Here is a 20584-nt window from a genome sequence, read left to right on the forward strand (position 1 = left end):
ATGCTGGGGGACACATGTCTGCACGTGTGCACGCACATGCACATATGTGCACCCACATGTGCTTGCACTGCACATGTGCCATGACACACGTGTGTGCCTGCATGTGCATCTGTGAGCGTGTGTGCATGTCTGCAGCACGTTCCCTCTCACTGCGGCTGCTCAGGCGCACTGCCCTGCGCCCTCCTCTGCAGCCCTCAGAAGGAGAGTGGCCGGAGGGAGGCTGACCTTCCAGCGAGAGGAGCAGGGACTGGGCTCCCACCACTCCCCCAACCCCTCCCCAGCCAGCGTTTCTTAGCAACAGCCCTGCCACCAGGGCTATTTTGGGAACTGAAACTTTTCATTGAACATGATTATGAGCTGGAGCTCTGACCACAGCCCAGAGAAGTCCTGCAAGGGCTGCTAAGCTGCAAAAGCAGGGGAAGGTTCAAAGACTGTGGAGGGGCGTGGTGCTTTTCTGAGTCTGGAGACCTCTGGGCCTTCCAGGTTCAATGTTCTGACCTTTTCATAGTGGTAGTTGTGATGATTTTGATGATGATGATGGAGGCATCCTTATTATTAACAGTAGTGACAGTCATGGCAGCAAAAGACCTGTGCATTCTGAGGTTTGGTGTCCATAACTGCAAGTGGTGGGTGGCAGCCTTGCCTGTCACATAGGGTAGGTGTGAAGCTCAAGCTGGCAGAGCCCTGTGCTCCCCCACGCCAGCTCTCACATTCCCTGTGTGTTGCCAGGGGCTGGGTAAGCTGTGCTGTCACAGTTGCACAAATGCGAGTAAGTCAGTCACGAGAAGGGGCTGGTTTCAGTTTTCAGCTTTGTGACCTCTAATTTTGTCTACTGGGTGAGCTCTCTTGGCTTGTATCTGGGTTGGTGGGCTGTTACAGCCAAGGGTCAAATCTGGCTCAGGACCTGTTTTTATGTGGTCTTTGAGCTAAGAATGCTTTTTAAATAGAAAAGACTTTCACAAAAATTAAAAAAAAAATCAAGAGTTGCAGCACGGGGGATACAGCACGTGGCCTGCAGAGCCCGTCACATTCTCCATCTGCGCCTTGTGGGAAGAGCCTGCCAGCCTTGCCGGGACCTCTGGGCAACTGACGTGGCTGCATGGATGAGATCGTCCAGCCCCACATCTCCAGACTTCTGGCATGGCTGACCTTTTCATTCTCCCCGGAGGAGACATGTGCAGCAGAGGGAATATGATCAGCAGTGATGACAAGCTCAAATCTCTTCCAGGGTCCCAGGCAGGAAATGGGTCTGGCGTGAGTCCTGGGTGTGGTGAGGACTCTGGAGGGAGAAACGGTTCTGTCCTAAGCCTGCTGTTAGCAGATGGGCCCAAAGGTGCAGACCAAGGGGCCAGATCACTCTTGTCACCCTCCTCTTCTCATTGTCAGAAACCATCACCACCAACAACAACGACAGAAAGCACATGTAAAGTGCCTACCTTATGCCAGACACATTCCATACCTTAGCTCTGTTAATTCTCACAATGTTGCCATGAAGCAAGCAGAAATATTGTCCCCATTTTATAGATAAGGAAATTGAGATCCAGAGGAATTTGCTATTTGGGCACAAAACACCATTTGCAGGTGGTGGGACGCATGATGGGGTGACTATATACTGTTTGTCCAAACAGGACACTTTTAGGAGTGAAAGGGACACTGTTGAAGGACACAGGGATGGCAGGTAGGAATCAGGACTGACCAGGGCCTATGGACCCTGACCCTGAAGTAAATGTTGCCTCCTCCTTCCCCTGCCACGTTGGGAGGTGTGTGGAAGGAGGTCAGCGTAGGCTAGCATCCTCAAATGGCCATCTCATGGCTGTGTCGACATGTGCAGGTCACACTGCCCTCTGCACCGGGCCTCCAGGACCTGCTGTACAGATTGAGAGGAGTCCTGCAGGGCCACGTGGAGGCTTTGTGCATGGGGCTGTAATGTGCATCTCAGTGACGTGACTGTGACTTGCTGGCTGAGGGCCCTGCCATCCTACAGTTGGGTAACTAGGCCATTTATTTTGCTCTCCAAGTGCTGAGCCCCTCACCATTAAGGTGCAAACCCAGGGATGGCAAGTGAAGGGCCAGACCCTCAGAGGCTGCAGCAGCCGAGCTTCAAGAGAGGGAAAGCACCAGGTCCTTCCTTACACCCTGCTAGTGCCTCCTCTTCTGGGAAGGCTGCCTGTCACACCTAGGGACCCCCGGCTCTGTGGCCCCTCCATCCATGGGTGTGCCCCTTTCCTGGGCTCACAGTGCCATGTGTGGTCATCTGCGTGGCTTCCTCAGAGTGTGAGACCCCAGGGGCAAGGACTGTATCTTACTAACCTCCACCTTGCCAGGGTCTGTTACAGTGCCAGACACGTAGCCGGTGATCAATAAACACCTGTTTAATGCCTGGCTGAGGGTCAAACGGTGGGTGCAGAGGTGAGTTGGTTCTCTGCAGCCATGACAACCCCTGCATCTCAGAGACCTACAGCAATCACCGTTTGTTGTCCCCTGTCTGGGTTGGCCTATAATCTGCCCCATGGGTCTGCTGACTCCAGCCAGCTGCTGGGCATGTCTTCAGGGCAAAGGTCAGGGGAAACAGGAGGGACAAGCAGGGATGTGCAAGCACGTCTAATGCCACTGCTGCATCATACCCACTGTGTCCCATCGACCAAAGCAAGCCCCAGGGCAGAGGCCGGGGTCAGAGTGGGGCTACTGCAAAGGTGCATGGCAGTAGGTATGGACGTGGCTCAGGGGCACTGTGCAGTCTCCCACAGGTGTCGGAGGAAGAGTGCACACAGGGAGTGGGGTGCAAGAGCAGAAACCAGGCTAGGGTGTGCTGAGGTGCCCAGGGCTCCCCTGGAAAGTCCAGACTTGGAGAGGGACTCCTAGGGTGTGTGGTGAGGGGGAGAGGGGTGGGGGACCACCCAGAGCCTAGAATGGATACTCCTCAGAAAGACTCTTGGGATGATGGAAGGGATGAAGGAAGGGAGGCGCAGGCCCAGCTGACAGCTGCATTTCCTTGTAGATGCTGAAAGCAAAACTTGCAACCCCGATGGAGGACCCCGAACTGTACAGAGTGAACCGCCCACTCCCAAGTCGGAGACGCTGACTTCAGAAGATGCCCAGCCCAGAAGCCCCTTGGCCACTGGGACGGACCAGGTCTCCCTGGACAAGCCACTGTCCTCAGCCGCCCACTTGGACGATGCAGGTACTGGCTGGAGACCACGCGAAGTTGAGCTTCTCCTAGAATGGCCATACGTCCCCACTGGTGTCCTTGGCTATAGCTTAGGCAACAGCCCTCGTAGAACATTGTTCTGAAGAGAGATGGGCCGGTGCTCTAAGCGCTGCCATGCTGTGCTTCCTGGCTGGGTTGAAGTGTTTGCTGGGGCACTTTTCTCTACTGTCTCTTTCCAAGTCTGGCACAGCTGATAAGTGAAGGTACTTAACGATGTTCATCTCCCTGGCACACCTACCCCCCTCCCAGGGTGTCTTTGTGTTTCTCTGGGAACTTCTAGGCAGGAAAGTGCTCTCTGGAGGGGCAAGTGCCCAGTGGGGGGATTTTAGTGACCCTAAAAGGGGTAGGACGTAGGGTTGAGGGACTTTTCTGTGGCCAAAATCCTGCCACAGGGGGCCTCTTGGCCTAAGACATGCTTAAGTTCCTGCACGTGTGCATGCCTGGTCGGTGCTGATGCAGGCTCAGCATGCTGCAGCCTATGCGGGGCTTTTCCGCTGCTTCTTGAGGGGAGGTGGGCTTGGTGCTTTGCTCCAAGCCTCAGTTTCCCTCTGTTAAATGGGAAAAGTAATGGACCTACATCAGGGTTGTTTGGAGGGTGGGAGGATCTTAGCACAGTGTCTGCCGTGTAGAGTGACTATTATCAAAGGCAGTAGGGGCTTTGCGTAGTGGTGGTTGTTTTTATTTTAATTGAATAGACCAGGGCCCTTCCCAAGGATAGGGGAGAAGGGAGGAAGGATAGAGGGGAGGAAAGCAGGAACTGGCCACAGAAACCTGCAGATGCTTCACCAGCTCCTCCTCCTCCTCCCCCACCTGGCAGAGTGATTCTTCTGGAGCTTCACTGTTGACTTGGAATCCTGATGTGTCGTAAAATTTCAAGCTATAAGCAAGTCTCACACAGTTTGGGGGTGGGAAGGTGAACGCGTCTCTCCGTGAGTGTGGGAGGTTGGAAATCCAGGCCCCAGCTTCTGGATTTAGAGCAGGTGGACACCTGGTCCTCCGTGCCCGGGACTTCCTTCTGCCACACAAGGGTGGCACCACACACTCGCAGGCTGCCCGTCCACAATGCCCCTGCAGCGCTAGCGGCACCTGCCCAGAGTCATGCTCGGCCCTCCTCCGGGGTGGCTGTGTCTCTCCAGTTTCACTTGGCTTGGAATTTGGGGTCTGAGAGTTGTGACTTCTGGAGGGTCCCAGCTCTCACGCAGAGGCCCCCTCCACACACACAGGCATCTCTGTGTGCCCCAGGCATCTGACTTTGGGGCTGGCCTGGTTCTTTTTTTTTTTTTTTTTTAATACTTTAAGTTCTAGGGTACATGTGCACAACATGCAGGTTTGTTACATATGTATACATGCGCCACGTTGGTGTGCTGCACCCATTAACTCGTCATTTACATTAGGTATATCTCCTAATGCTATCCCTCCCCCTTCCCCACACCAAGCAATGGCAACAAAAGCCAAAATTGACAAATGGAATCTAAACTAAAGAGCTGCTGCGCAGTGAAAGAAGCTACCATCAGAGTGAACAGGCAACCTACAGAATGGAAGAAAATTTTTGCAATCTACTCGTCTGACAAAGGGCTAATATCCAGAATCTACAAAGAATTCAAACAAATTGATAAGAGAAAAACAACCCCATCACAAAGTGGGTGAAGGATATGAACAGACACTTCTCAAAAGAAGACATTTATGCAACCACCTAGTGTGGTTCTTAAGGCTGAGCAGAGCCTGGCCTTCCTGCCGTGGTGTGGTCCCTGCAGTCCAGCCCTTGTGTGTGGCCTGCAAGCCTCCCCGAGGGAGGCAAGGCTGCTGCTCCCAGCCCCTACTGGGGCTCACACTTCTCCTTGGCAGTGATTTCTGTAGCTCAGCTCAGGGCCTGTGCCTGCTCTCCTCAGCATCCTCTTCTGACCTCAGACACGCTCTCGCTCTCTCTCCAGATGCTGGGTGTGGGGATGGGTTCCTGAGAGCAGAGTGGGTCTGTTGAGATTACACATTTGTATCAAGGACCCTCTCCTGAGTGAGGCCTGAGGGACGAGTGGGAATCAGCTGGGCAGAGAGTGAGGTGCAGAGCATCCCAGAAAGGGGAATGACGTGCAAAGACAGGGGACAGGAACACACACGTTTTCTGTAAAGGGCCAGAGAGGAAAGAGCATCAGCTCTGCAGGCTGGAGGTGTCTGACGCAGCCACTCTCCTCTGCCCTCATAGCACAAAAGCAGCGTCAATGGTGAAAGGGTGGGGCTCTTGTCAGTGGAACTTTATTGATTAAAAACAATCCAGGGCCCGGTGAGGTGGGTCACACGTATCATTCCAGCACTTTGGGAAGCCAAGACAGGAGAATCGTTTGAACCTAGGAGTTCAAAGTCATCCTGGACAGCATAGCATGACACCATCTCTACAAAAAAGTTTTGTTTTTTGTTTTTGGTTTTAATTAGCTGAGTGTGTGGGCACACACCTGTAGTCCTAGCTACTCATGAAGCTGAGGCAGGAGGATAGCCTGAGCCTGGGAGGTCAAGGCTGCAGAGAGCCGTGATCACACCACTGCACTCCAGTCTGGGCGACAGAGCCAGACCCTGTTTCAAAAAAAATTTAAAATAAACAGCCCACAGATTGGAGAGAGAGAAGAGGCCTAGCAGGTTTTCCCTGAGGGCAGCTGGAACCCCCAGGGATGGAGCCTTGTAGGAAGTGCTGTGCTGGTGACCCAGCAAGACCTGGGGGAGACTGGAGCCGTGCGTGGTTCCCAGGGGACTTGTCTCATTCTCGGCTTTCCCAGTGTGGGTCTTGTGCCCCTGGGGTTTGTGAGATGACTTCTTGTGAATGGCATGTGGACAGACAGTGAGAAAACATTATTAATGTTTAATTAATCATGAAAATGTCTAAACATTAATAATGAAAATGTTTAAACATTAATAATGAAAATACTTGTCAGTAATTAGGGCAAGTAGTACTGGCTTCTCATTTTGGGCAATGATAGAGATTTGCTTTTTCTTATAAACAGATAAAAATGTAAATTCACTTAAAGTAAAATATAGCAAACAAAAGTATAGAAAGTACAGAGGAATGTCTAAAACGTCTGAAGCAGGAACCACAAGTCTGGTTAAAAAAGACCATTCCATTCCTTAGGGATGCAGCTGGCTTATTAGCAGCTTATTAGCAGTGACATTTGTCATCATGCTGGGGATAACAAGAGGTGACACAAGTGGCTGCCTGCGTGCAGGGTCGGGGAGCCTGCTCTGCTAATGACTGCACATTCATTAGCTTACTTAGCCCTGGAAGCAGCCCCTGGATATCTCACGCCCATGATAAAATGCTGGCACACAAGTCGAATAACTGGTCTAAATAACTGGAAACAGAGGGCAACATCTTTGACATCAGGCCGACCTGGGTTTTGAGGCACACGGCTGAACTCCTTACTGAGCTGTGGGGCCATGGGCGAGTAACTTAACCTTTCTGATCCTGTTTGATCCACTGTAAAATGAGGATAGTAGTCACACTGACCTCCCAGCATTGCTAAAATTAAATTACGTGATCCCCAGAAAAGACTTATCTCCATCCTAACCCACACCAAGCACTTGGAAAGTGTCTGCTGCTGCTACTGTAGTGTCACTGTTACTCTCACCATTATCGTTGTCGTCATCATTGTCATCTGTTGTCTTCATTGTCAGAAACAACCCTTGGAAAGGGACACACTAACGCAGTACTTAGCTGCCTACAGATGCTCCCAGAGAGGCCCTCTCTCTAGTAGCACGTGTGTTTTGGGATGTGGGGCCACCTGCAGTTTGCTATGGCTGGGACAACCCCGAGGCCTCATCCGGCCCTGCAGGCCTGGGATCCTGCACCAGGGACCCTGCGCCAGGGACATCGTTTACCTCCACAACACCAGGTCAATGTTCAGAAGCTTGGCCATGAGCAACATCCCTATAAACAGGGTGTAACTTAACACAGGGACATTAAAAGCATTGGTTAAAAATTTGCAAGCCAATGTTTAAAAATCAAGAGTGTTCACAGAAATCCAGATGTGCAGTTTCTTTTCAGTCATCAAAGTTCAGGCCCCACTGGATCCCTGTTCCCACACAGCCAGGGTCGCTGGAGCTGAACAGAGTCTGTCCCTGCAGATGGGTGTTGGAGTTTGCAACCCCTTCCATGAAGGTTAAGAGCCTAGTCTTTGGAGCCAACCCCTGTGTTACTGACTTTTAATCTTCTGCTTTGGGCCTCAGTATTTTCTGATAGAAGGAGTTAAAGCCTGAGGCCACGTGAGGCAACGTGGTCCTAGGTCTCCGGTTTCTACTGCAGAGCTCAGGGGGACCAGCTGTTTGATGCTGTGTGTCTGATGCTGTCTTCTCTTCCCACATTCTGCACCTCAGCACCCAAGGGAGCTGCCCACGTCTGGGCCCAGTCGCTCTGTGTTGGTAATTCCATGACAGACAGATGTCATCTAATGGCAGACAAAGCCAGATCCTCAAGTGGCAAATGTGTCATGTGAGTGCTGGAACCTAGGCCCTGCTTCTCTCCTTGACCTTGGACAAGTTCAGGAAAACCTCATGGGGGCCCAGAACGTGGTGCCCCGTGGGTGATGGTCTACACCTGCAGGAGCCCCTGGGGTGTCTGCAGTGGAGCTCACTGCTGTCCTGAAAGGTCAGCTGCTTTCTCTTAAAAAGCAAACCTCCCATGAGCTTTGCTGGGGGTGGGGGAGAGGGGTCATCAAAAAGCACAAGGGGCTGTCTTGGGTCACTCCTGGCATCCAGGTGGCAACATCCAGGACTGGAGTTGCTGCTTCCCCGTGCCCCAACCATGATGAGTGTGGGTGGCAGGGGATACATCTGAATATTGCACATCTCTCAGGAGGAGGACACTGTCAATGATTTTGACCATTATTTTCCTTGAGCCTTTGGTTTGGTGATTTGGGTTGACTTTGGGCTTTTGTGTTTGGGGCGATTTTGCTTTTCCTGGTTTTGTTTGGATGGTGCTTGATATGGTTTGGCTGTGTCCCCATCCAAATCTCATCTTGAATTGTAGCTCCCATAATTCCCACGTGTTGTGGGAGGGACCTGGTGGGAGATCACTGAATCATGGGGGCAGTTCCCCAGTACTGTTCTCATGGTAGTGAATAAGCCTCGTGAGATCTGATGGTTTTATAAGGGAAAACCGCTTTTGCTTCGTTCTCATTCTCTTGTCTGCCACCATGTAAGATGTGCCCTTTGCCTTCTGCCATGATTGTGAGGCCTCCCCAGCTATATGGAACTATGAGTCCATTAAACCTCTTTTTCTTTATAAATTGCTCAGTCTCAGGTATGTCTTTATCAGCAGCATGAAAACGGACTGATAAGTGCCACACCAGCAACAGAGCATTCCCTACAAAGCCCAGAAGGATCTCGTGTTTTGACACAAATGGGAACAGGGTCCTCTTCAGTGTTTCTACTATGGGACAGGGGCTGAGTTCTGGCCTTCCCACGAGTGTACTAATTAAAAAGGAGAGTGACACTCAGGGAGCATGTTCTGTGTGCACTCTATTATCTTTTAACAGCCCCATATTTTTGGATAAGAAAACAGAGCCCAGAGAGGTTAAGTCACTTTCCCAGGCCATAGAGCATAAAAACAGATCAAACCCAGTGGCAGGACTGGGTTTGATCTTCACCATACCACTCTACAGCCTAAACTCTAGAGCCAAACAGGAGACAAACATTTGTTCTGCTTCTGGAATGTTCTGGAATGTGAGTCTAGAACAGGGACTGTCAAACTGCAGGCTGCAAGTCAGATACTGCCCATGTCTGTGTCTGCATGGCCGTGGAGCACTGCTCTAGTGGGCAGGTCCTGGGAGCCAGGAGACCACGGTGAGGTGCCTCCCTCCCTGCACCCTGCTCCTGTCTCCCAGCTGGTGGCTGCCCTTCACCTCTGCCTGGGGCCTATGCTGGTCCCAGCTACCCCTGGGGCCTGGGCTCTGGGCAACTGCTGGGCACTGAGTGGAGGAACCTCATCTGGGAGTTGGTGAGCCATTTGGCCCACAGCCAGCTGCCCAAGCTGAGACCAAGGATGTGCTGGGTGTACGGGGGTGGAGTACAAGTGACCATGGCTCACCACATCCATCCTTGGGCTGGCCACCCTTGAACTCCAGAATGTCTTCAGTGGGTGGTAACTGGCTGCAAAGTGTGCCCCCTGCCCTGGTAGGCCTCTCGAGGCAAGTGGCAGGGCAGAGTTTTTCCTCTTCTTGTTTAAGTTCCTACATAATATTCTTGATTTTGCCTCTTAGCCTGGAAAGCCAAAAATGTTTACTGTCTGCATCTGAATAGAAAATGTTTATCAGCCCCTGCTCTGGAAAATAAGTGAGGATTACACAGAAGGATGTCAGTGGAACATGCTTAGCAAAGAGGTACCAGTAGGTCGTGAACTTGTGGCGCTGTGGTTGAGCTTCAGGTATTTCCATTTCTAGCCCTGACCCCTGCGTTGGGGTTTGTACAGTGTAGAAGCCTCTGGTTGAGACTGCATTTGGTAAGAGGGAGCCTCTGCTGATCCAGCCCCAAGGGAGGGGTCCCCCAAATGCAGGGAACCAGTGTCTTCTTCCACTTTTTAAAAAATTGGTTCAGCACTTGAGATGTTAACAGATGTTGCAATTTCAGTTTTGACAAGATTCCGAAATACAACGGTGGCTGCACACTCACATGAGATGCAGAGGGTGGTGTCAGGGAGGAGAGGGAAGATGGGGAGGAGGGAGGGAGAGAGGAGATGCTGAAAACCGTCTCCTGTTCTTAGAGCCATCAGGCAGGCCAAGGATGTGAGGGTTCAGTGTGTGGTGAGGATGGATGTTTTGGGGGAGACTTTGGAGGAGGGTTTTGGTCAGCATAGCTGGTGTGGTGAGTCTCATGGCCATCAGGGTGAAGGGTGGGGAACCCAGAGTCCCATCTTGGGCAGGTGGAATGAGGGGACCTCAGAGACTTACCCTTTACCCTGTGCCTTAAGGCAGTGGCACTATGACCATTGACTCAGTCCTGGGAAATCCAGAGCTCCCCTGTCCAGTGCAGTAGCCACTAGCCATGGGCTGTTTGGAATAATTAAAATTTAAGCTTGTTTGTCACTCCAGCCACTTGTCCAGTGTTCAGTGGTCATGAGGGTCTAGTGGCCACCATATGGACAAGGAAGAAACATGTCCATCATCTCGGAAAGTGCTACTGGGTACTACCGAGGGTCAGGGTGGCTGCACATCTACTTTGCTGTGAAACAAGGAGAGATGTAGTTTGGATTGGCTAGCCTTCCAGAGTTCTCCATACTATCAGAGACTGTAATAGCAACAAAGACCGCGTGGCCCAAGCTGGAAATATTTTCTACCTGGCCCTCTGCAGGAAAGGCCTGCCAAACCCTGGTTTGGAGAATGGGTTTCCATTGGGGTGGGAAGCATTGCCAGGAGCTGGGAGGCTGGTGAGGAGGCCCAGGCAGAAGTTCTGACAGCTCACACTGGGAAACGTGGATATTTCTGAGAAATATTTTGGAAGTAGAGTTCATGAGACTTGTCTGGGAATTAGATATAAGGGGTGGGTACAGGGTGGAGAGGACAAGAGAAGGATGGCATGGGGCATCTGGTCTGGCTGGACAGTTGGTGGGTCATGGAGCACTGAACCTGGTGAAAGTAGGTGATATGGTTTGGCTGTGTCCCCACTCAAAATCTCATCTTGAATTGTAATCCCCACAATCCCCATAATCTCCACGTGTCATGGGAGAGGCCAGGTGGGGACAACTGAATCACAGGGGGCAGTTTCCTCCATGCTATTCTCACAATAGTGAGTTCTCACAAGATCTGATGGTTTTATAAGGGACTCTTCCCCCTTCACGGTGCATCTCCCTCCTGTCACCTTGTGAAGAAGGTGCTTGCTTCGCCTTTGCCTTCTGCCATGATTGTAAGTTTCCTGAGGCCTCCCCAGCCATGCTGAACTGTGAGCCAATTAAACCTCTTTTCTTTATAAGTTACCCAGTCTTGGGCAGTTATTTTTAGCAGTGTAAGAAGAGACTAATACAGTAGGGATCTGTCTGGATTAGTGCCATGTCCACAGCTTCTAGAATAGTGCCTGGAACCCATGGTTGTTCAATAACATTTGCAAGATGGGTTGATGGTTGAATGAGTAAGAGGGAAGGGAAGGCTCAGGAGAATTTGTTGTGGGGACCAAGATTCAAGTTTGGATGTGACTGGCCTCCAGATGGAGATGCCAATGTGGCCAGCTGGTAACATATGAGTCTGGAGCTCAGAGAAATGGTCCAGGGTTAACAGAGAAATGGAATCAGTTCTGAAGCCAGAGGAGTGGATGAAAATGACCTGTGAGAAGGTTAAACAAGGAAGAGGACCTAGGCCTGCATCCTGGGGCAGCCCAGGTGGACATTCAGATGCAGGAGGTGGGACCTGCCAGAGAGGCTGAGCAGAGGTGGCCAGGGCTCCAGGGGAGAACCAGGAGAGTATGTGTCAGGAAGCCAGAGGGGAAAGTGTTAAAGATCGTGTATGGCTGAGTGGGGTGGCCCTGGCTCAGTGAGGGGGCCAGGCCTTGCTGGGTGGAGACACAGTGTTAAAGGTCATCTTTCATAAGTTTATTTTTCAAAGGAGCAGATAATTGTAACTAAGCTGGGAGTGTACACGAGGTCAAGAGTGTTTGGTTTGGTTTTGGGTAGAATATTTTAGATCTCATTGGGATCCTGAAAAGAAGGATAAGTCAGTGATGCAGGCCAAGGGGGACAACCTGTCAATAGCTCAGAGGGATGTGGACCTGGCCCAAGTCAGTGCTTATCTAGTGAAGTCTTATGTGGAGATCAGACATAGAAGATAGATCCAGATGATTGGCTGGGGCTGACCCAGGAGTAGGGACACTGACCCCAGGCTGCTCTTCCTCCCCGGTAATGCTTTCTTTGGTGGCACCTCCGAGCAGACCCTTGGAGCCTGGTTCAGATGCTGGCCACATTGTCCTGGAGGAGATGAGTCAGAGGAGTGCTGAGTAGCTCTAGACAAACCTTCCCCACCATGGTCTCATGTTGGCCTTTCCACCCTAGTAGTGGGCAGGGTCGGGTATTTTATACAGATATTTGTACAGATGAGGAGACTGAGACTCACTAAGCAAGGTGGAGACCAAAGTCACTCATCTGTAAATAGGTCAAACACATGGAGGAAGGTGGTGGATGCTGGATACTGGTGTAACTGAGGCCAGGTGAGCCATTTCCATGACATCTCTGTCTCCCAAAAGCAGGACTTTGGAAATGTGCTGGGTGACCAGTACCCTGAGAGCGTGACCCATTCACAAAGAAGCAATCAGGAACAAGAAGTCCTGTAAACCCAAACAATCAAAGCAGGGTGTGGATGCAAGGACCACATTAAAGGGCTTCAGGATAATAGATGTGTGAATATCTGAAAAGGGGTGGGATCCCCCAGGAGGAAACTTCTTAGAAGAAAACTAGGCCTGGGCTGGCTACTGAGAGCTCACCCCATGCCTCGTGGTCTTGGCCAGGAGCTTGGCTGCCGAGGAAATGGGCTGTGAAGTGTGGTGTCCCAAGAATGAGGGTGTCCACTTGCCTGTGCTGATTTACACAAGACAGAAAACTCCACAAAGTTATAACTGGAACCTACATAGAGAAAATGGGCATTTCTATGCTTACCTGTGGCTTAACAAGGACACCTCACAACTATTTTTACCTAGAAAGCATAAAATATTTACTTTGATGTTATTATCAGGGCAAAACTTACTAACTGAAACAACTAATCAGAGTTGTAGACTATTAGACATTATAGGTTACAAGTCAGATGACATAATGACAGTCTCAAAGCATAGGAGTCTTAAACCCTTTTTAACAAGTAACACTTTTGAGGACAGTTTAATGTAATAAGAAAAATAAAATGAAAACAGCATTTTCATGTGGGTATCCATGCAGAACAAGAGTATAGAGCCAATTGTAATGGTTGTTCTCAGTTCAGGCCAACTTCATAACACAGAGCTGAGTCTGCCCTCTGCAGTTGGAGTATGTGTTGTTGAGGGAGAACAACACATACTCCATCTCTGCTTTCAGAGATTTTGTTCTCCAGGCATTAGGAGGGCTGGCCCTTCTGAGATAAGGACTCCATTGTCATGAACTTAACATAAGAAAGGGCTGGGAATGAGAGTTTAAAACTTCCAACATAGCCAGTAAAGGAACAGAAACTAATGATAGCTAATGGGATACAAGGGGCATGCAATATTTGCATCTGGTGTTTAGCTGGAGGCTCTCTGCAGGCAGGAATTAGGCCTGTTGTAACACCCCCTCCCCTGACCACTGTGTTTTCAGCACCATGGACAGCACCCAACAGCTCCTGGGTACCTCTGGAAACAGCAGCTGATAGATGAATGAACCCCATAGGAGCTAACACAGTGACCCAAGGACAAGCTCCAGCTCCACTAGGCTTTTCCCTTAGACATACAGTGGGGAGAGTGTTCGTGTGTTCTTCATTGGGTAGTTGTAAAAACTGAATAAGACGATGTATGCCAGGTGCCTTCCACAGGCCTTAGCACTCAAGAGTGTGCTGAGAGGGCAGGAAGTGAGGGAGTGCTGGTCCCAGGGAGACCATCTCTCTTGGATCAGAGGGAAGGAAGAATAGAGATGCTGGGGACAGCAGTTTGCATTTGAGTCAGAAATCCAAGAGGAGTCCCAGTCTAATGACTTCAGTTTCCCCTGTAAAGCTGGAGGTGAAGCTGTGTGGTAGGAGCAGGCAAAGGTGGGAAGCTGGAGGTGGGGAAGGGACAGAAAGGGCTTGAGCAGTCATGCAGAGCACCTGCAGGAGGAAGTTCCTGGCCACAGGTCCTGCAGAGTGACAGTTCTTCCTGAAGTGGACTCCATAGGCTCTTCCTCCTGCAATAGTAGGCAAGGGCAGGAGCAGACAAGTGGCAGCTTCATCCCCAGATGAAACTTTTCCAGAGAGTTAAATGGAAAGGAATCCAGGCAAAGGACTTAGGGACTGTTGGTCAGATTGTTGTTGAAATAATGGATGATGGAACCCAAACCAGGCAAAAAGAGAAATAAGAAAGGGAAGGATTGATAGGTTGAGGGAAAGCTGGGGATGGGCAGGCTGAGGGGTGGTTGTGAAGGAGGTGGATGGAGCCTGAATGAGCAGCTAGAAAGGGAGGGATGAGGGTTCTGGGTGGCCTGACCCTTCCTCCAAGTCAATCCTTCCTATCCTCACTCCCACTCTAGGCTGGCATGCCAGATGTTAGGGCTGCTGCAAACAGACAAATAAGAATGAGAGCTGCTGGACTGGGGGGTTACACTGTGTCATGGCCACTTCTTGCTTAAACTGAGAAACAATCCTGTGAGGGCCTATTGTTAACACAGTGCCATGTGTGAGTAAATGGAGTTTTGGAGAGATTTAGTAACTTAAAGTCCAAGAGTAAATTCAGAGACCACTTGAGCCTGGGTGTGTCTGACTCCAAAACCTGGTATGGTGAACACTGCTCCTAGGTGAGGTGGGAGCTGTGGCATGGACCTCTCATGTGGAAAAAAGAATGGAATCCCTCATATTATTGAAATGACTTCTCTCTCTCCATCCTCCTCTCTCTGCTTCTTATGGCTCTATTGAGAGGTGAACTTGCAGGAAGTCAAGTGCCTGTGTGAGGTCACCGCTCTGTATGCTCTTCACGACCCCATCTCACCAAACCCTCTTGCTTTGCTCTCTTACTTCCACTGCTGTCAGAGGAAACATGTTTTTGAACTCTCTGCTTTGCCTTTGAACCAGCCAAGATGCCATCTGCATCCAGTGGTGAAGAAGCAGATGCTGGCAGCCTCCTGCCCACCACCAATGAGCTCTCCCAAGCCTTAGCTGGGGCTGACTCCCTGGACAGTCCTCCCAGACCTCTGGAGAGATCCGTGGGCCAGCTCCCCAGCCCCCCACTGCTGCCCACTCCACCACCCAAGGCAAGCTCCAAAACCACAAAAAATGTCACAGGTGGGTCCACATGCATCCTGTCCATCCTCTTTCCTTTCTCTGCCCCATCCATCCATCCATCCATCATCTGTCTATTTATTCACCCATTCACTCATGCATCCACCCATCCACCCATCCACCCATCCACCCATCCACCCATCCACCCATCCACCCATCCATCCATCTATCCATCCATCCATCCCTTCAATCAGTCTTGATTGGGCACCCACTATGGGCTGGTTCTCATCATTAGCTTCTGTGACTGGGGCTCAGGGCAGGCCCAGAGGAGTAGATCTTACCAAGGAAACTGTGGTTGTCAGGAGTAGACTGCCTAGGCTCCCTCAAGCAAACAGGGGAGTCTCTTTGCAGGAGTCAAAGGGGGCATCTTCCAGGACCTGAATGCAAGAGATGTGGCCAGTTCCCAGGATGGGGTTTGGCTTTAGCTTGGCTGGCTTTTCTTTTTCTTTTTTCTTTTCTTTTCCTTTCTGTTCCATTCCTTTCCTTTCCATTCCATTCCATTCCTTTCCTTTTCATTCCTTTCCGTTCCTTTCTGTTGCATTCCATTCTGTTCCGTTCCATTCCATTCTTTCTGGATGTTCATGTGTCTGTCTTTCTCTTTGTGCTTTTCTCTGAGTCTCAGTCTCTTTCAGTCAGTCTCTCTCCCTTCCTCCCTCCCTCTCTCTGCTGGTCTCTGTTTTGCTGTTTCACCTTCCAATGAGTTCTGTCCAGCAAGGCGGAGCCAGGAGTAAACAGCAGACATTGGTGGTCAGATAGGGGTGCACAGCTGGATAGAGGCCCCCACAGTCATACACTTATGTAGCTTTTGTCACACTGGCAGAATAATCCTAGCAAGTAGAGATAATTACTTTGCAAGCTTAGGTATTTTTTGTCTGGAATTTACTGCTGCAAACAGGACACATTGATGGTCTCAGGGAAAAAGTAGGCTGTTTATCAAGAGATAATGACTTTTCAGAGTAAAGCCTCGTGTGCTGTCTTTGAAGGCTGTGGGCGTGAAACATGACACACAGCAGAGTTTGACAGTTTTGTTACAATCACCTAACCAGTGATTAACCACCATCAATAAATGCCATTTGTTGGGTAGGCATGAGGTGCCCCATTTATGGTTGAGAAAACAGGCTCAGGAAACTCCAGTAACTTGTCCCACGTCCTGGAAATGATTGAGACTTTTGAACTGAGTTTTTGGGTCCAAAGCTTGTTGCTACCACACGTGTGGCCAGGGGCTGGTGCCCTCCCCTCTGCGATCTCACCTAATCCTCATTGTGCTTCTTCCCAGTTTTCATGAAAGAGGGAACTGCCACCTTTTGGAAGAGGTGTCAGCTGCTGGGACAGGGAGAGCCCGGGCATGATCTCGGAAGGGCTGGGTCCCAGCCCCTGGCTCTTTTCTGGGGACCTTACTGCCCCTTATGGGGTGGATGTTCAACCTGGGGGTGATTCTTGGGTGGAAAATGCTTTCAGTGGGGCATTTTCCTTGTACACCTAACACGAATTAAGTATTCCAATCTAACTGATGATTCTCAGCCGGACACCACAGAAACAGTGGAGGTGAGATGCACCCCACAGGGGGCCTCTTTAGCTGGGACTGCAGATGTTCTGGGTGGGTTAGATGTGGGGCTGTGGTGCCCTGTGGTTCCCCAAGTAGTGTTGGTTTGTGGGAGAATGTGCTGCTGGGTGGATGGAGGGATGAGTGAGGGGGCGCCCCCTCTACCCCACCACCCTGAGACTTGGCCCCAGCTGTTCTCCCTGCCAGAACATTCTCCTTTCCTGCTTTGTCTGCTCAGTACCTTTACATGCTTGGGACCACAGCTCAAGCTGTTTCTCCTCCAGGGGAGCCAGCCCTGACCCCTGACCTCATAGCACCACGTGCCCCATCTTCCAGCATTTACCACATTGCCCCACCTTGTTTAGTGGGTTGAATGGTGTCACCCCAAAATTCCCATCTACCTGGAACCTCAGAACATGACCTTGTTTGGAATAAGGGTCTCTCAACTGCCATTAAGTTAAAGATCAAGCTGAGCTCATGCTGGATTAGATTAGGCCCTGAATCCAATGACAGTGTCCATGTGAGAAGCAGAACAGGACACACAGGGATGGGACTGATGCATCCACAGAACGCCAAGAATTTTCCAGGGAGAGAGGCCTGGGACGGCATCTCCCTCACAGCCTCAGAAGGAACCAACCCTGCCAGCATCTTGATTTCAAACTTCTGGACTCCAAAACTTTGAGAGTTGTTCTGTTGCTTTGGGCTGCCCAAGGAGCCATACATGCCTTGTCTTGTTGGATGGTTTGCCTCTCTGTAACCACCTGCCCCCCCAGACAGTAGTCCCTGAGAGCCGGCCACACATCTGTGTTCACCATCAAATCCAAGTGCAGGCATAGTACAGGGCATACAGCAGGCACTCAGCAAGTGCAGATGATGGTTGGATGGATGAATGAATGAGTGAATGAATGCATGCATGTTCTGAACCCTGTCTGTCTGCTTTCTGCATCTTTCTACATCTCTGTAGATGAATCCAAATATTCAGTCTTTGTGCGACATGGCCACATAAATTATAGTACAAAGTTTGAGGCAAAACTGTGCTACTTTGCGTTTTGTTATTGTCTTTGTGATAGCTCCCTTTTTCCTCCATTGAAACCTAAAACCATTTAAAGTCCATTCAGTTAGCCACCATCCACCTCATTTTATTCTGGCGAATGTATAATTTGTTCCTGGCCCTCAATAGCTTGGTAACCCAGGGAGTTTCCTGCCTCTCCCGAGCTTGGGAAGGTCAGGCCTCAGACGGCACAGGTCTTCACTCTGACTCCACATGCCCTAAATTCTGGCGTTCTGTCCGCAGTCTGCGGACACTTCTGGCTTCCGCCCTGCCCTCAGTTGCAAGGACATCAGGGGATACTCTGACACTTATGCGTTTCCATAGGGATTGAATTGAGACTGGGAGGTGGAGGAGGGTGGTTCCAAGCTATGGGCCCTGGCCTGGCTTCTTACTGCACAGACTACATTTTGGTGACTTTGATTTAATTTTCTCAGTTCCTCTTTTTCCTTTTCCTTTGGGAAAAGATTCATGTGCTTCAGCATGTGAACACTAGATGGCAGCAAAGAAGAAAGTCTCCTTACCTGGGCTTCCCTTGCTGCAGGAGGGACCCTGGCCCAACTGAGTCTCCACCCAAGGCAGGACTGCAGGTGTCTTCGTTCATCTGAATGCCTTATAAACCACAGAAATTTATTCCTCACTTTTCTAGAGGCTGGAAGTCCAAGACCAAGGTGCTGGCAGATTTGGTGTCTCTGATGAGGGCTTGCTTCCTGGTTCATAGGCCAAATTCCTGGACTTTCTGGAAAAGTCTTTATCTCTCATCACCCTCTGAGTCACTACAGGCCCATTAAGGTGGGCGGGTTATCCTCTGTGTGCTGTGGTCCCCAGGCTGCCCCCATGGAGAAATTGCAGGCGGTCCCTTGCATTCCCGGGTTTCACCTGCCTGGTCCCTGGAGATGTGTTTACCCCTCTCCCTTTTACCTCTGCTTTACCTGCTGTCGTCTGGTCCAGTTGGTGACACTCAACTCTGCAGGAGGGGAGTCCCACAGCCTCTGCCAAGTATAAGTGGAGCTAGGTGCAATGTGCTGATCTCAGCCCCCGCCTTTTCCTGGCGGCCTGCCCCTGAGGTGGCTTCTGAGCCTCAGCTTCCTTATCTGTGAAATGGGGGTGACAAGGGAGTCCCCTGCACAGGCTGGGTGGGGCGAGCCAGGCAAAGCTGTATGGGGGCCGTGGGGGCAGTGCTGGTTGTCACATCTGTGATTGACAGTGGGGCAGAGACCTGGGTGGGATCCCAGCTCCACCAAGCTGAGCGAGAGCAGGCAAACCACGCTGCCTCAGTTTCCCTACTTGTACAACAGGGCTAGTGATTCCTTCCTCATGCGGCTGGGGTGAGGAGTAGAGACGATGACGGTTAGAGACAGAGGGGCTGGGGGATGCTGAGTGTCACCTGCATGTGCTCAGGAGTGGGGCACTGTCCTGAGCAGGAGCAGCCTGGGGAGGCTGAGTCCAGTGGGGAGAGGACAGCACAGTGTGTGGAAGCTGGGGATGGGTCTCCCTGCAGCCCCTGCCCTGCCTGGCCACTTCTTGCATGGCTGGCTCCTTGTCATTTCTCAGGTCTCAGCTCAAAGGTCCCCTCTGCAGAGAAGCCTTTCCTGACCTCCCTCTTCCAAACCAGCTACCACCTCCCCCAGACCAGCCCGGTACTCCCAGCCCATCTGCGTGGTGCCCTCTCACCCGCTCCCTCTCCCACTCTCTCTCCCAGCCCTTTTCTCTCCCTCTCCTTCTGTCTCCTTCTCTCCTCTACAATCATTTGCATTCGGTCTGCCTGGCCTCTGTCTGGCTCCACCAGTCGAGGGCAGGGCCTGGTCCATTTCCCTGTGGCCTGGTGTTGTCTGGCCAAGCAGGTGCTTGTGGAGAAAGTGAAATAACTGAAGTCCTCCACGAGGTTTACAGTTTCCTTTTGGGTTTTGAGGAATACTTTTTATTGATGCTGTCCACATCCTAGGATTATGTTGGAAGTTTGTTTCTGGTTTTTAGGGAATGGGGTAGTTTAGATCTGGTTGTTTTCCTGGTGGGATTAAAGGGATCTGGTGTTTGCACCAGTCCTGCCGGGACGCTTTTGGAATGAGAGTTTGTGCTGCACACCTAAGAGCTTCTGGGCCTGTGCCAGCTGCTGGGCTCCTGAAAAGGAGCTGATGGTCTCATTTTACAGGCAAGGAGGCTACGCCTTTGAGAGCTTCAGTGACTTGCCCAGAGTCCTGCACACTGGGAAATGGCAGATCAAGACCAGAGGCCAAATCTGCAGAAGACAAAGCCCATGCTCTCTGCTCTTCTGGGCACCTGACACCCTGCTGGCCCGGAGGACATGTAGGAGACTGTCATTGAAGGAAGGAGGGGGTGTCCCACTCATTTAGACTTGATTGAGCAAAGCCTGTTTAGAATCACCTTCAAGGTCATTTCATGTACACAAGTGTTTATTGCCCATGTTTTAAGTGCCAGGCCTGGGGAAACTGTAGGAAGGAAGGTGAACACAGGCCTGCCCAGGAGCAAGAAACAGACTGGGCAGCGTGATTCACTCCAAGTAAGAGGAAAGGTGTCAGGGCAGGCTCGGGTCCCAGGGGACAGGTGACGGGGGATCTGATCAAGGCCTCTCTAAGGAAATGATATTCTAGCAGAGGAGCGGGGAAGCATTTCAGGCAGAAAGAACAGCCCATGCAAAGACTCAGATTGGAGGGAGTGTGGTGCCTTCAAAGACGGGAGAGATCTTCATGCTGGAGTGAAGACAGTGAGGTGGAGATGCAGCTAGGGAGCCAAGTGGGGCCACCCCCAGGGGCCTTGAGACTGGGCCATGAGTTCGAATCATGTCATAAGGAAAATTGGAGAGTGATCCAATTCACCTTCTGGGGTGATCCTCCTGGCAG

General features: G+C 51.0%; 1 protein-coding gene across 5 annotated transcripts in view; it reads left to right on the top strand.

Moving 5' to 3' along the window:
* Positions 1-20584, top strand: part of PHACTR3 (phosphatase and actin regulator 3) — a 274833-nt gene that overhangs the window by 178522 nt on the left and 75727 nt on the right. For 3 of the 5 annotated variants that reach the window (XM_063720437.1, XM_054541481.2, NM_001133115.1), the window contains 1 exon segment: positions 2999-3181. In XM_063720437.1, coding sequence (XP_063576507.1) covers positions 2999-3181 — 183 coding nt within the window. 5 annotated transcript variants of the gene reach the window in all.

The sequence above is a fragment of the Pongo abelii genome, chromosome 21 (assembly GCF_028885655.2).
Source record: "Pongo abelii isolate AG06213 chromosome 21, NHGRI_mPonAbe1-v2.0_pri, whole genome shotgun sequence".
NCBI classification, from domain to species: domain Eukaryota; kingdom Metazoa; phylum Chordata; class Mammalia; order Primates; family Hominidae; genus Pongo; species Pongo abelii.